The following is a 12500-nucleotide window of genomic DNA, read 5'->3' as shown; positions in this document are numbered from 1 at the left end:
AGGTACAGGTGTGTGTAGTTGATCAGACGCATGCGTGTGTATCCGTAATCAGTGCTTCTGAACGCGCTCCAGTCTCGAGGCTTCGGGATGAAGCCGTCGTGCTTTTCTCGACATCCCTGACCAGACAAAATCAGTTACAACATATCCCACAATGCAATGCACTCAACATGACTGACCTTCCATTTGCAATGGTTAATGATTATAATGAGCGGGAAGTGATTATATGAATGCAAAATGTAATTTAAGGCACGACACAACAGGCAAACCTGCCGTTTACATGCACTGGTCAAAGTTTAAGAGCAATTTAGAACGATTTTTTTTATTGATAAAATTAAACTCTAATTTCACATATATTATCTTTCAATAATTCAAGCACTTTTCTAATACTTCTTCATAAATATCTCTGTTCTCAAGGGTTTCCAGGACTTCAATTTCAAAAACTCAAAATCAAGCACCTTGTACGAACTTGTTTATATACTTTATAGTTTAGGTCATGTGACAACAAAGTAAGTAATCAGTGTTTATTGTTGCACAACATGTTCATCTCTGATAAACAGCACACGGTGTGTATACTGGAGTGTGTAGAGAGCTAGTTCTCCTGATGTTGTGTTTCACACTGATGATACTCACGGCTGATCCGGTGATTATATGCACGGGTGCTTTAGGGTTCACATACGGCTCTTCAGAGCTCCCGTTAAACACCTGCGAGACACACACACACACACACACACACACACACACACACACACACACACACACACACACACACACACACACACACACACACACACACACACACACACACACACACACACACACACACTCATCTTAACACATAATCTGCAGCGACAGCTCTTCTCTCTCAGTCTCTAAGCTCCGCCTCTCTGAGAGCTGCTCTGCTCTGATTGGTCAGAAAGCAAACGCTCATTATCATATCTGAATCTCAGCTCTTGATCACAGTGATACGAACAGTGACGATGACGTGGGTTTACCGTCTCAATCTCAGAAAACAGCGTCTTCTCCACACGAACAACACGAACCCAACTCTCCCAGTCTCAGATACACTAGTGTTTGAGGGGGCGGAGCCAAGAGACGCTGCTCAGCCAATCAACAGCACAGGCTGGCATTATGCAAATGAGTTACAAAGCAGGAAGTGAGACTGAATTACTGACGACTCGTGTCCGTTCAGAATCACTTCTTTCTTTTAGGAGACACAACTCCATTTATCTGTGATCTTTAAAACTGTGCAGAGCTTTTATATTCACACACAGCTTTATTACTCAAAGCATGAACGATAATATCCCATCCTAATATTAATGGCGCACTTTAACTGATCAGTTTAGTGATGATGTCAGCACATGATTACCTTGAATCCGTACACAGGCCAGAGTCTCTCATACGTGTGTTCATGAGCCCAGAGCTCCAGATCCACTCCTGCACACACACACACACACACACACACACACACACACACACACACACACACACACACACACACACACACACACACACACACACACACACACACACACACACACACACACACACACACACACACACACACACACACACACACAGCATTATACTTCCCCGTTTCTCTGAAATGCTGTTTAAATATGCAAATGATGCATTATCTAATTAAATATGCACTCATTTGCATACATTTCAGAAATATGAAAAAACAAATACATTTTCACCATGTTTTTAGGAGTAACATGTTATGAACAAACCCTTCAGAATATAGATGTGTGTGTGTGACGCTGCTACTAGAAACTCTAGTGTGAGGAAGGGCCGTGAAGGGCCAAAGCGTTACACTAATAGATGTATGTAAATGGGAGCTTTGTCGGTGCGCGGATCTTTACTTTATTACTTGTATTATATTGGATCCAGCACCCGTACTGAACTTGGATGTGCGTGATCAAACCACTTCATATGCAAAGATGCTACTAGATAAATAATAAAATAAACACTTGTTTTCTTTCCGCTAGTCTAAAAGAAGACGAATGTTATGGAAGTAGAATAGACCAAAAGCTCGTACCGTACTGATAGAATAACTCCTCCAGTCCAGGAGCCGGCGGTGTGGTGTCGCTGCGTCCGATGCGGACCTGAACAAACACAGTTACACACATTACACACACAACACTAATCTGAGGAGGATCAGCTCTAAACCAAACGAACACAGGAACGCTGACTAGATTCATTCAGGTTTATATCAGAAATAAACGATTAATCGCGGTTAATCGGATCCAAAATAAAAGTTTGTGTTTTCATAATATATGTGTGTGTATTGTGTATAATTATTTTGTATATATAAATACACACACATGCATGTATATATTTGAGAAATATTTGCATTTATATACTGCATATATATTTTTATATAATTTATATTATATATAAATATAACTATTTTATATATAAATAACACATTTTTCTTAAATATATACATGCATGTGTGTGTATTTATATATACAAAATAATTATATTATATTCTTGATTAATGTAGTGTGTAATAAAGCTGTTTGTGAATATAAAAGCTCTGCAAAGTTTTAAAGTTTTTGTCTCCTAAAAGAAAGAAGTGATTCTGAACCGACACGAGTCGTCAGTAATTCAGTCTCACTTCCTGCTGTAGGCTTGTAACTCATTTGCATAATGCCAGCATGTGCTCTTGATTGGCTGAGCAGCGTCTCTTGGCTCCGCCCTCAAACACTGAGCCATCGTTACTGTTCGTATCACTGTGATCAAGAGCTGAGATTCAGATATGATAATGAGCGTTTGCTTTCTGACCAATCAGAGCAGAGCAGCTCTCAGAGAGGCGGAGCTTAGAGAGACTGAATCTTCGATGGAAGCGTTTCAGAGACTGAGAGAAAAGATTATCAGGACATTAGTGTGTGTAGTGTGTGTAGTGTGTATAGTGTGTGTAGTGTGTATAGTGTGTGTAGTGTGTATAGTGTGTGTAGTGTGTATAGTGTGTGTAGTGTGTATAGTGTGTATAGTGTGTATAGTGTGTGTAGTGTGTATAGTGTGTGTAGTGTGTGTAGTGTGTATAGTGTGTGACCTGTTATAGGAGACTCCAAAACTAAATTAGGAGCCTTTAAAATAGCATAATCGGGGCACTTTATTAGATGCGAGAGGAGAGTGTGTGTGTGAGGTTAAACACGTCGACCGCTGAACAGATGAGAATGAATTGAAGACATTAGAACGCTGTCATCAGATTGGCTGTTGGGTGTCAGACACATACGTAGCTCTGAAAGCGTGTGCAGTCGTCACCGTCATCATCAGAACAATACATGGGTCTGTGTGCCATCGTGATGATCCACGGTCTCAGCGCTCGGTTCTCAGGACGGTTCGCCTCCTGAACCAACGACAAACACACACTATTATAACATGCGGTTAAACAGAGCACAACGACAGCAAGAAACACACACACACACACACACACAACACACACAACACACACACTATTATAACATGCGGTTAAACAGAGCACAACGACAGCATGAAACACACACACACACACACACACACACACACTATTATAACATGCGGTTAAACAGAGCACAACGACAGCAAGATACACACACACACACACACACACACACTATTATAACATGCGGTTAAACAGAGCACAACGACAGCAAGATACACACACACACACACACACACAACACTATTATAACACATGGGGTTAAAGATGGGGAAAGTTGTTTTTGAAATATGTTGACCAATGTTGATATTTGAAATCAACCCAAACAAACACACCCCTTCTTCATTGCTCCGCCTCCAAAACTCACAATCCAATCCTAACAGCCGAGTCGGTCTCGAACCCTGATTCTGAGTCAAGTGCACTAACACTGACTCTAAAGGCTACCCAGTGTTCCCCAGTGCTCCCCAGTGTTCACCCAGTGTTCCCCAGTGTTCCCCAGTGCTCCCCAGTGCTCCCCAGTGTTCCCCAGTGCTCCCCAGTGCTCCCCAGTGTTCCCCAGTGTTCCCCAGTGTTCCCCAGTGCTCCCCAGTGTTCCCCAGTGCTCCCCAGTGCTCCCCAGTGTTCCCCAGTGCTCCCCAGTGTTCCCCAGTGTTCCCCAGTGCTCCCCAGTGTTCCCCAGTGCTCCCCAGTGCTCCCCAGTGTTCCCCAGTGCTCCCCAGTGTTCCCCAGTGCTCCCCAGTGCTCCCCAGTGTTCCCCAGTGCTCCCCAGTGCTCCCCAGTGTTCCCCAGTGTTCCCCAGTGCTCCCCAGTGTTCCCCAGTGCTCCCCAGTGTTCCCCAGTGTTACCCAGTGCTCCCCAGTGTTACCCAGTGCTCCTCAGTGTTCCCCAGTGCTCCCCAGTGTTCCCCAGTGTTCCCCAGTGTTCCCCAGTGCTCCCCAGTGTTCCCCAGTGCTCCCCAGTGTTCCCCAGTGTTACCCAGTGCTCCCCAGTGTTCCCCAGTGTTCCCCAGTGTTCCCCAGTGCTCCCCAGTGTTCCCCAGTGTTACCCAGTGCTCCCCAGTGTTCCCCAGTGTTCCCCAGTGTTACCCAGTGCTCCCCAGTGCTCCCCAGTGCTCCCCAGTGTTCCCCAGTGCTCCCCAGTGTTACCCAGTGCTCCCCAGTGTTACCCAGTGCTCCCCAGTGCTCCCCAGTGTTCCCCAGTGCTCCCCAGTGTTCCCCAGTGTTCCCCAGTGCTCCCCAGTGCTCCCCAGTGTTCCCCAGTGCTCCCCAGTGTTCCCCAGTGCTCCCCAGTGTTCCCCAGTGCTCCCCAGTGTTCCCCAGTGCTCCCCAGTGTTACCCAGTGCTCCCCAGTGTCCCCCAGTGCTCCCCAGTGTTCCCCAGTGTTCCCCAGTGCTCCCCAGTGTTACCCAGTGCTCCCCAGTGTTACCCAGTGCTCCCCAGTGTCCCCCAGTGCTCCCCAGTGTTCCCCAGTGTTCCCCAGTGCTCCCCAGTGCTCCCCAGTGTTACCCAGTGTTCCCCAGTGCTCCCCAGTGTTCCCCAGTGTTACCCAGTGCTCCCCAGTGTTCCCCAGTGCTCCCCAGGTCTCCCCAGTGTTACCCAGTGTTCCCCAGTGTTCCCCAGTGCTCCCCAGTGTTCCCCAGTGCTCCCCAGTGTTCCCCAGTGCTCCCCAGTGTTCCCCAGTGCTCCCCAGTGTTCCCCAGTGTTACCCAGTGTTCCCCAGTGTTCCCCAGTGTTACCCAGTGTTCCCCAGTGTTACCCAGTGCTCCCCAGTGTTCCCCAGTGCTCCCCAGTGCTCCCCAGTGCTCCCCAGTGTTCCCCAGTGCTCCCCAGTGCTCCCCAGTGTTACCCAGTGCTCCCCAGTGTTCCCCAGTGTTCCCCAGTGTTACCCAGTGCTCCCCAGTGTTCCCCAGTGCTCCCCAGTGTTCCCCAGTGCTCCCCAGTGCTCCCCAGTGTTCCCCAGTGCTCCCCAGTGCTCCCCAGTGTTACCCAGTGCTCCCCAGTGTCCCCCAGTGCTCCCCAGTGTTCCCCAGTGTTCCCCAGTGCTCCCCAGTGTTCCTCAGTGCTCCCCAGTGCTCCCCAGTGTTCCCCAGTGTTCCCCAGTGCTCCCCAGTGTTCCTCAGTGCTCCCCAGTGCTCCCCAGTGTTCCCCAGGTCTCCCCAGTGTTACCCAGTGTTCCCCAGTGCTCCCCAGTGCTCCCCAGTGTTCCCCAGGTCTCCCCAGTGTTACCCAGTGTTCCCCAGTGCTCCCCAGGTCTCCCCAGTGTTACCCAGTGTTCCCCAGTGTTCCCCAGTGTTCCCCAGTGCTCCCCAGTGTTCCCCAGTGCTCCCCAGTGTTCCCCAGTGCTCCCCAGTGTTCCCCAGTGTTCCCCAGTGCTCCCCAGTGTTCCCCAGTGCTCCCCAGTGCTCCCCAGTGTTCCCCAGTGTTCCCCAGTGCTCTCCAGTGCTCCCCAGTGTTCCTCACGTGTTCCCCAGTGTTCCCCAGTGCTCCCCAGTGTTCCCCAGTGCTCCCCAGTGTTACCCAGTGCTCCCCAGTGTTACCCAGTGCTCCCCAGTGTTCCCCAGTGCTCCCCAGTGCTCCCCAGTGTTCCCCAGTGTTCCCCAGTGCTCCCCAGTGTTCCCCAGTGTCCCCCAGTGCTCCCCAGTGTTCCCCAGTGCTCCCCAGTGTTCCCCAGTGTTACCCAGTGTTCCCCAGTGCTCCCCAGTGTTACCCAGTGTTCCCCAGTGTCCCCCAGTGTTCCCCAGTGCTCCCCAGTGTTCCCCAGTGTTCCCCAGTGTTCCCCAGTGCTCCCCAGTGTTCCCCAGTGCTCCCCAGTGTTCCCCAGTGCTCCCCAGTGTTCCCCAGTGTCCCCCAGTGTTCCCCAGTGTTCCCCAGTGTTACCCAGTGCTCCCCAGTGTTCCCCAGTGTTCCCCAGTGTTACCCAGTGCTCCCCAGTGTTACCCAGTGTTCCCCAGTGCTCCCCAGTGTTCCCCAGTGATACCCAGTGTTCCCCAGTGCTCCCCAGTGTTACCCAGTGCTCCCCAGTGTTCCCCAGTGTTCCCCAGTGCTCCCCAGTGTCCCCCAGTGTTCCCCAGTGTCCCCCAGTGTTACCCAGTGCTCCCCAGTGTTCCCCAGTGCTCCTCAGTGCTCCCCAGTGCTCCCCAGTGCTCCCCAGTGTTCCTCAGTGCTCCCCAGTGTTCCCCAGTGTTCCTCAGTGCTCCCCAGTGCTCCCCAGTGTTCCCCAGTGTTCCCCAGTGCTCCCCAGTGTTCCCCAGTGCTCCCCAGTGCTCCCCAGTGTTCCCCAGTGTTCCCCAGTGCTCCCCAGTGTTCCCCAGTGCTCCTCAGTGCTCCCCAGTGTTCCCCAGTGTTACCCAGTGCTCCCCAGTGCTCCCCAGTGTTCCCCAGTGTTCCCCAGTGCTCCCCAGTGTTCCCCAGTGCTCCCCAGTGTTACCCAGTGCTCCCCAGTGCTCCCCAGTGTTCCCCAGTGTTCCCCAGTGTTCCTCAGTGCTCCCCAGTGTTCCCCAGTGTTCCCCAGTGTTCCCCAGTGTTCCTCAGTGCTCCCCAGTGTTCCCCAGTGTTCCCCAGTGTTCCCCAGTGTTCCCCAGTGTTCCCCAGTGTTCCTCAGTGCTCCCCAGTGTTCCCCAGTGTTCCCCAGTGTTCCCCAGTGTTCCCCAGTGCTCCCCAGTGTTCCTCAGTGCTCCCCAGTGTTCCCCAGTGTTCCCCAGTGTTCCTCAGTGCTCCCCAGTGTTCCCCAGTGTTCCCCAGTGTTCCTCACGTGTGGACCAGAATCAAAGCATCCGTGTGTCTTCAGATCTTCCCGCTTCGCTCTCTCCAGCGCTGGACAGCGTGTCTAATATTCACACGGGTCCTAAAGCTCTTGCCCAGACATAACCCTTTATTTTCCAGTGATTTCTTCTGAGCTTTTCTCTTTTCTAATGTCTTTCATCTCTATTTCTTTAAATCTCCCTCTAGCTCGTTCTCTCTCCTGCGCCGTCGTACGCCCCTAATGCTGATTGGCTACACGTTTGTTGTTGGTGTCGGACCGACTAACTTCCAAACAGCGCATTACTAAATCTACTGACCCCACCTTTACACAGAACATGTTTCAGGCTTCATGAGTTCATGTTAGTTAACCACATGCATTACTCATTTCTAGTTAATGCATTGATTAATGGGACCTTATAGTAAAGATGATGATAATGAACAATCGCTCTCAGCAGCATCTGTGTGTGTTTGTACCTCGAGATCCTTCCGTAGCCACTCGTACTGTCTGAAGAGCAGATCCAGGCCGTACTCCAGATAGAAGTACACTTCAGTGGAAAAGGAGATGATGTGAGCGGGACCGACGTTCCAGCTGCGCGCGCGCACACACACACACACACACACACACACACACACACACACACACACACACACACACACACACACACACACACACACACACACACACACACACACACACACACACACACACACACACACACACACACACACAGTTCAGAAAATGATTAACAAACAAGCAGAGCTGGACTCTCTCTGTTTAAAGCTGGACTTCAGGAGTTTTTCCAGTGTTCTCTCATGATAACTCGTACCTGTACCACAGATTCTCCGTGTGTCCCGGCATACTGAACCGACCCCGGTAGTGGGAGAAGTTACTGGAAGAGGAAGAGTAAACACAGACGGACTGAAAACCACAGCGACTCACTCATCATGTGAAACACACACCAGTGAGACACACACACACCGACACTCTCGCGTTTCACTCGCTCATAAACATGAGACACGGGTGTGTGTTTAAACACTGACAAATTCAGGGTCAGTGAACGGAGAGGCTGGGGGTCAAAGGTTAAGGGGTCAGGGGTCATTTCCGTCGTGCAGGGGTCGTAAGGTCACGGCTAGGAAAACAACAGGCCTCTGCAGACGTTTGCTGCATTACAAGGAAAAATTACAGCGCAAAAAACACTTCCATCCGTAATCAATCATGCTTAACATCAATGTCTCCGTGAGTTATTGAGGTAAATCCACAGCTGTGGTCAATTCTGTTTTATTGATGGGGAAATATCATATCCATACTTGCAAATGGAAAAAATGTAAGCCCTCCTTTAATATATTTCTATGTGAGTTTGTTAAAATGTTTCAAAAAACATAATAGAAAGTCTGAAACTGTGTTAGTCTCAATGGAAGTGTCTTACTTTGTTGATTGTTTTCCCTGTCTTATGTACATTCTGCAATAAAAATAAATCCCCAGGTGAGTGCTTCCCTCCAGTGGTCAGTGGTCGCACTGCACACACGACTTCACTAAACACACGCGTCTGGTCAATCGTTTACACTGCCGGTCAGAGGTTTGGAATAGTGAAGATTTTTAGAGCCGTTAGGACACTGTCATTCTGCAATCTGGCTAATTTCTGGCCTCAATATGACCTTGTAACCTTGCTAAAGTCCCGTGCGGCCTGTGCTCCTGCAACACACCGAGGCTGAGATCAGGTTTAGGATAAGAACCGGTTAAACACACTCACAATGCGGACTCGTGGTTTCCCGGACAGGTCATGTACGGTGTGTAAGCAGCGATGGACTGGATCTGCTTCATGAACTCATCACCGATCCTACCGTTGTCCTGAGAACACACACACACACACACACACACACACACACACACACACACACACACACACACACACACACACACACACACACACAGTAAGATTCTCTGGGGTCGGTGTCATTAACAGACGTTATCAGCAGCGCCACGGCAGGTATGAACGCGAGGCTGTGAGGAACAGACTTACTGTGTTTTCAGTAATATTATATATAATTATAATTAATTAAATATAATTTATATTTAATACATTTTCATATTTATATAATTTTCATTTACAGCTCATGTTCTCTGGAGTTTTTTGCCACCTGAAATTTCTCAGAAAGATATTTTTGCAGTGTTTCGTCAGCAGAACAATCTAAAAACACAGAAATAACAGAAGATCCGCTGAAGAGATGTACGTCTATCCCTCACAGCCGCGCTCCCGTCAATCATCAGAGAGGAGCTGCCGGGAATAAGGTTATCGGGATAATATTAGTTACACTTACACTTGATCAACAATCAAAAGGGTGAACCGTGAAAGATGATAAAACTGACACTTTATGAACAATACAATTTACACTTTTCAACCGATAAAATGTACAATTTTCAACCGATAAAATGTACACTTTTGAGCCGATAAAATTTACACTTTTCAACCGATAAAATTTACACTTTTCAACCGATAAAATTTACACTATTCAACCGATAAAATGTACAATTTTCAACCGATAAAATTTACACTTTTCAACCGATAAAATGTACACTTTTCAACCGATAAAATTTACACTTTTCAACCGATAAAATGTACACTTTTCAACCGATAAAATGTACAATTTTCAACCGATAAAATTTACACTTTTCAACCGATAAAATTTACACTTTTCAACCGATAAAATGTACAATTTTCAACCGATAAAATGTACACTTTTCAACCGATAAAATGTACACTTTTGAGCCGATAAAATTTACACTTTTCAACCGATAAAATTTACACTTTTCAACCGATAAAATTTACGCTTTTCAACCGATAAAATTTACACTTTTCAACCGATAAAATTTACACTTTTCAACCGATAAAATGTACAATTTTCAACCGATAAAATGTACACTTTTCAACCGATAAAATGTACACTTTTGAGCCGATAAAATTTACACTTTTCAACCGATAAAATTTACACTTTTGAGCCGATAAAATTTACACTTTTCAACCGATAAAATGTACACTTTTCAACCGATAAAATTTACACTTTTCAACCGATAAAATTTACACTTTTCAACCGATAAAATTTACACTTTTCAACCGATAAAATGTACACTTTTCAACCGATAAAATGTACACTTTTCAACCGATAAAATGTACAATTTTCAACCGATAAAATTTACACTTTTCAACCGATAAAATTTACAATTTTCAACCGATAAAATTTACACTTTTCAGCCGATAAAATTTACACTTTTCAACCGATAAAATGTACAATTTTCAACCGATAAAATGTACACTTTTCAACCGATAAAATGTACACTTTTGAGCCGATAAAATTTACACTTTTCAACCGATAAAATTTACACTTTTCAACCGATAAAATTTACACTTTTGAGCCGATAAAATTTACACTTTTCAACCGATAAAATTTACACTTTTCAACCGATAAAATTTACACTTTTCAACCGATAAAATGTACAATTTTCAACCGATAAAATTTACACTTTTCAGCCGATAAAATTTACACTTTTCAACCGATAAAATGTACAATTTTCAACCGATAAAATTTACACTTTTCAACCGATAAAATGTACACTTTTCAACAGATAAAATGTACAACTTTTAACCGATAAATTTTACACTTTAATGCAATCAAATTTACACTTTTTAACTTTACACTTTTCAACCGATAAAATGTATACTTTTTAACTTTACACTTTTCAACCGATAAAATTTACTTTTTAACTTTACACTTTTCAGCCGATAAAATTTACTTTTTAACTTTACACTTTTCAGCCGATAAAATGTACAACTTTTAACCGATAAAATTTACACTTTTTAACTAATAAAATGAACACTTTTTAACTTTACACTTTTCAACCGATAAAACGTACACTTTTTAACTTTACACTTTTCAACCGATAAAACGTACACTTTTCAACTGATAAAATGTATACTTTTTAACTTTACACTTTTCAACCGATAAAATTTACTTTTTAACTTTACACTTTTCAGCCGATAAAATTTACTTTTTAACTTTACACTTTTCAGCCGATAAAATTGACACTTTTAACCGATAAAATTTACACTTTAATGCCGATAAAATTGACACTTTTTAACTAATAAAATGAACACTTTTTAACTGATACAATTTTTATTTTTTAACTTTACACTTTTCAACCGATAAAACGTACACTTTTTAACTTTACACTTTTCAACCGATAAAACGTACACTTTTCAACTGATAAAATGTATATTTTTTAACTTTACACTTTTCAACTGATAAAATGTATATTTTTTAACTTTACACTTTTCAACTGATAAAATGTACACTTTTTAACTTTACACTTTTCAACCGATAAAACGTACACTTTTCAACTGATAAAATAGACATGTTTTAACCGATTAAATGGACATAATACATAGAATGCACCATGTTGGATGACACATGCATCGATGTCAATGTAAATGAAACCGATCCATCATGGAGTTGATCTGGAAGCCTCAGTCACGACAGAATCTGATCAGATCCGTCTATTTTCCAGACGGCCAGCGTGACACTTTCATAACCATAACTATAACCTTGACTGAACTCAATCCAGTGGTTTTGGGGAAACTGTGGTCAGGAGTTTCCGGACGCTCGCTGTGCTTCTATTGAACAGAAGCGCTGGTTTCTCTAGGTCATCTCAGATTATGATGTTATGAGAAACATCAGACAGTTTCAGAATGAGGCTGATCATCATTAACACAGTTTGATCATTACTCAACGGATGATTTTTGTTCTTTATTTAATATAGACGCCTTAAAGTCCTCATTGTCATGTTGTCAAACCTGTATGACATGAATGCTAGTAAAAGATGACAGAACGATCATGTTCGGCTGAACTTTGCCTTTAATATTCAGTGTCAAAGAGATAAAGTAAATGATTATGGAAACTAAACTATGACTATAAAAAAATAATTTTATATAAAACGGCTTTAAAATGTACATACGGAAAGAATTCAGACTTTATCTATGTGATGAGCTCGTGACACTTGATGCATGTGAACAGACGTCACGATAACAGCCCGTGATGTGTGTGTGTGTGTGTGTGTGTGTGTGTTTTCTTACCTCATCCATGTCATACGCAAAGTCCCCTGAGAAAACAATCACATGCTGTAATGCACTTCCACCACATGCCAACAAATCTGTGAAGAGCTCGGGTGCAGAGCCGTGCTGGCCTCACCGATGTGCAGAATGGCGTCGTACATCCCCATCTGTGTGTCCTTCTGCAGCCGGCTCAGAGACTGCGGGTTCTCATTGCCCATGTCCCCGAAC

The 12500-nt window shown here is 45.1% G+C and overlaps 1 protein-coding gene across 4 annotated transcripts in view; it reads right to left on the bottom strand.

The window, feature by feature from the left end:
• acp7 (acid phosphatase 7, tartrate resistant (putative)) overlaps positions 1 to 12500 on the bottom strand; it is a 19471-nt gene that overhangs the window by 3374 nt on the left and 3597 nt on the right. For all 4 annotated transcript variants that reach the window (XM_079634070.1, XM_079634068.1, XM_079634071.1 and 1 more), the window contains exons 4-13: positions 12409 to 12500; positions 12294 to 12319; positions 8919 to 9016; positions 7995 to 8057; positions 7642 to 7756; positions 3242 to 3355; positions 2039 to 2105; positions 1367 to 1434; positions 631 to 702; positions 1 to 116 (exon numbers count right to left, since the gene is read on the bottom strand). The exon at positions 1 to 116 is cut by the window's left edge and continues 22 nt beyond it; the exon at positions 12409 to 12500 is cut by the window's right edge and continues 91 nt beyond it. In XM_079634070.1, the coding sequence (XP_079490196.1) occupies positions 1 to 116; positions 631 to 702; positions 1367 to 1434; positions 2039 to 2105; positions 3242 to 3355; positions 7642 to 7756; positions 7995 to 8057; positions 8919 to 9016; positions 12294 to 12319; positions 12409 to 12500 (831 nt within the window). The remainder of the gene's footprint in view (positions 117 to 630; positions 703 to 1366; positions 1435 to 2038; positions 2106 to 3241; positions 3356 to 7641; positions 7757 to 7994; positions 8058 to 8918; positions 9017 to 12293; positions 12320 to 12408) is intronic.

This window comes from Phoxinus phoxinus (genome assembly GCF_949152265.1).
Source record: "Phoxinus phoxinus genome assembly, chromosome: 13".
NCBI classification, from domain to species: Eukaryota; Metazoa; Chordata; class Actinopteri; order Cypriniformes; family Leuciscidae; genus Phoxinus; species Phoxinus phoxinus.
This window is presented reverse-complemented; position numbering and strand designations above follow the sequence as displayed.